At 35.3% G+C, this 2,823-nt stretch overlaps 1 protein-coding gene across 13 annotated transcripts in view; it reads left to right on the top strand.

Moving 5' to 3' along the window:
* Positions 1–2,823, top strand: part of ANKHD1 (ankyrin repeat and KH domain containing 1) — a 120,384-nt gene that overhangs the window by 79,232 nt on the left and 38,329 nt on the right. For 11 of the 13 annotated variants that reach the window (XR_003004068.1, XR_003004069.1, XM_024752148.1 and 8 more), the window contains one exon: positions 36–794. The exons of the other annotated variants lie outside the window; for them this stretch is intronic. Coding sequence is in view for 9 of the 11 variants with exons in the window: in XM_024752148.1 (XP_024607916.1) it covers positions 36–794 (759 nt within the window). In the remaining 2 variants the exon portion in view is untranslated. The remainder of the gene's footprint in view (positions 1–35; positions 795–2,823) is intronic. 13 annotated transcript variants of the gene reach the window in all.

Below are 2,823 nucleotides of genomic sequence, written 5' to 3' on the forward strand. Positions count from 1 at the left end.
CATGGCACATTTTCAAACATTTTTCATGTGCTTAGGTACATCCAAGCAGAAGTCCAGTTCCCTGCAGGTAGCAGATCAGGACGTACTGCCACCTTTTCACCCATACCAGCCTTTGGAGTGCATAGTAGAGGAGACTGAAGGAAAACTGAATGAACTGGGACAAAGAATTAGTGCTATTGAAAAAGCACAGCTTAAATCATTGGAGTTAATTCAAGGTGAACCTCTGAACAAGGATAAGATAGAAGAACTTAAAAAGAACAGAGAAGAGCAAGTCCAGAAGAAGAAGAAAATACTGAAAGAACTGCAGAAAGTGGAAAGGCAGTTGCAGATGAAAACACAGCAGCAATTTACCAAAGAATACTTGGAAACCAAAGGTCAGAAAGACACAGTATCTCCACACCAGCAGTGCTGTCATAGAGGAGTCTTCCCAGAAGGGGAAGGAGATGGTAGTCTCCCAGAGGATCACTTTTCAGAGTTACCTCAGGTTGACACAATCTTATTTAAAGATAATGATGTTGATGATGAGCAACAGTCTCCACCATCGGCAGAACAAATTGATTTTGTCCCAGTCCAGCCTTTATCATCTCCACAGTGTAACTTTTCCAGTGAATTAGGTTCTAATGGGACAAATTCTCTTGAACTTCAGAAAGTATCAGGTAATCATCAGATTATAGGACAGCCTCAGATTGCTATTACTGGACACGATCAGGGGCTGTTAGTGCAAGAACCAGATGGACTAATGGTTGCAACTCCAGCCCAGACGCTTACCGACACTCTTGATGACCTGATAGCAGGTGGGTTGAGAAATATACCTGTAATAATTTCTCTTTAATCTTTGTGCTCAACTTCTTTACATGACTTTCCCAAAACACCAACTTGGTGCTTTTCCATTTTGAACTATCTTTATAAAATTACTCATTTCTTGAGGTGTTTTGGAAGTGAATTTAACTAAACTCAGCAACACTAACACACAAAAGTGTGTTTTCCCTCTTCTTTTTTGTTATTTGCAAAAGCAAAGAAATAAAGTTGCCATGATCCTTTATTTTAGCCCTTTGGTATCAAAATCACCCTGTGTTGTATCTTGGGTAGGAGATCTCAAAATAGAATTTCTTTGTAGGCTTCAGAGATAATCATATAAGATTATACATTTAATTTTCCTGCTGGTGATTTTCATATTTGGAAATCAGAATTCTAAATCGCATTGCTTTTTCTTTATTTATAATTTTATTAGATCAATTTAAATATTTCTAATTAAAAGGGATGTTCAGAAAAAAACTATAAGCATTCCATGTTTTTAAAATATTTGTGGTTAGATGATCATTGTCAACTTGATAACGATTTGGAGATTGGGATTTTTGTATTAACTGTCTTGATGAAAGCACACACACCACACACACACACACACACACACACACCAAAGCAAAAAAGAAACCAGCCTTATAAACTTACAGTATATGTTTCTGTTTATTGTTGTGTGGAAAATTACAACTAGCTATGAAATGAGGTGCACAAGTTTACTTTCCGTTTCATTGTCCTTGCAGCAGTGGGAAAACAGTGCAATTAATCATTTACCTTCCTAAAGATGGCTGGTGAATGTATCACCTCCATGAGAGCCCAGTTCAGAAATGCAGCCAGAATGGCTGTTGACAGTGGATGAAGACCAAGAACTAAGATGTAGCTGGAGTGATATTCAAAGGCAGGCCAGTCCTCTGTCTCTTGATTGCAACATTTTTTTTCTTTACTGTTGTCTGTTTCTTCTTGTCGTATTCTCCTCCCCTCCTCCCATCCCAGTTATGCTATCCCAGTTTCCTTTCTTCTTTTGTGAGCCTTTAGTCTTCCTAATCTTTACTGAATCTTTTAAAATGTGGAGTAAGATTACTTAATTCAGGAATTTTATTGGGCATGTATATGACTTCAAGTGGTTATAGAATTATAATAGTGCCTTTGAGGCTCCTCTGATATGTAATAGGTATTGCTGTGCAGAGGAGGAATGTCTTAGTTTTCATAAAGGAAATAAAAATGCTGGGAAATGTTTTAAGGAGTTAGATTCTTTATTCTTTACTTTTGTTTTTTATATCTTCAGCCCATAGCCACTTAACTCAAATTGACTTTGTGTCATTAGCATTGCAAGTTGTTATAAATTTTGAATAAACTCTTATAGTTCATTTATGGTTCTGATTTCTAATCTGGTAAAAGCAAATATTGGAGTGTGAAGTATGATTATAAATAATAATGATGAAACTGGTGACCTAAGAGTAACATTTTTAAGACGTAGGGTTCTATAAATATCATTATAATGTTCCTAATTAAGTACTCAGTTTGCAGTTATGAAACCCACATTATTGATCAGTTTAGTTTGTTGGAACTTAGGACCTGTCCTCTTTTTTTTTTTTTTTAAAAGGAGAAACAGCTCTAAAGGGAACTTGTAGGTGTTAACTTTATGGTAGTATTTACTGCTGTTTCTTGTAGAGGAGGTCAAATTCTGGTTATTTCACTGAAGTATTTGTTAAATTAAAATGACCTTTTACAAAGTTCACATGAAACTTCAAAAAATTGGTTTAGAAAACATCTTTTAATTATATTTAACATTAATATAAATGAATAAAATTTAATTTCTCTTAGACATTAATGTCTAGTGACAGTTGCCCCACCATATTGTTCAATATTCTTTTATTAATATACTTTAAAGTATAAATCCATCAATACATTAAAAATTACACATTTTTTTTCTCTCTTTTTTTTTTTTTTTTTTTTTGCAGTTTTCGGGCCTCTCACTGTTGTGGCCTCTCCCTTTGCGGAGCACAGGCTCCGGACGCACAGGCT

This window comes from Neophocaena asiaeorientalis, unplaced genomic scaffold, assembly GCF_003031525.2.
Source record: "Neophocaena asiaeorientalis asiaeorientalis breed wild unplaced genomic scaffold, Neophocaena_asiaeorientalis_V1.1 scaffold204, whole genome shotgun sequence".
In the NCBI taxonomy this organism is placed as follows: Eukaryota; Metazoa; Chordata; class Mammalia; order Artiodactyla; family Phocoenidae; genus Neophocaena; species Neophocaena asiaeorientalis.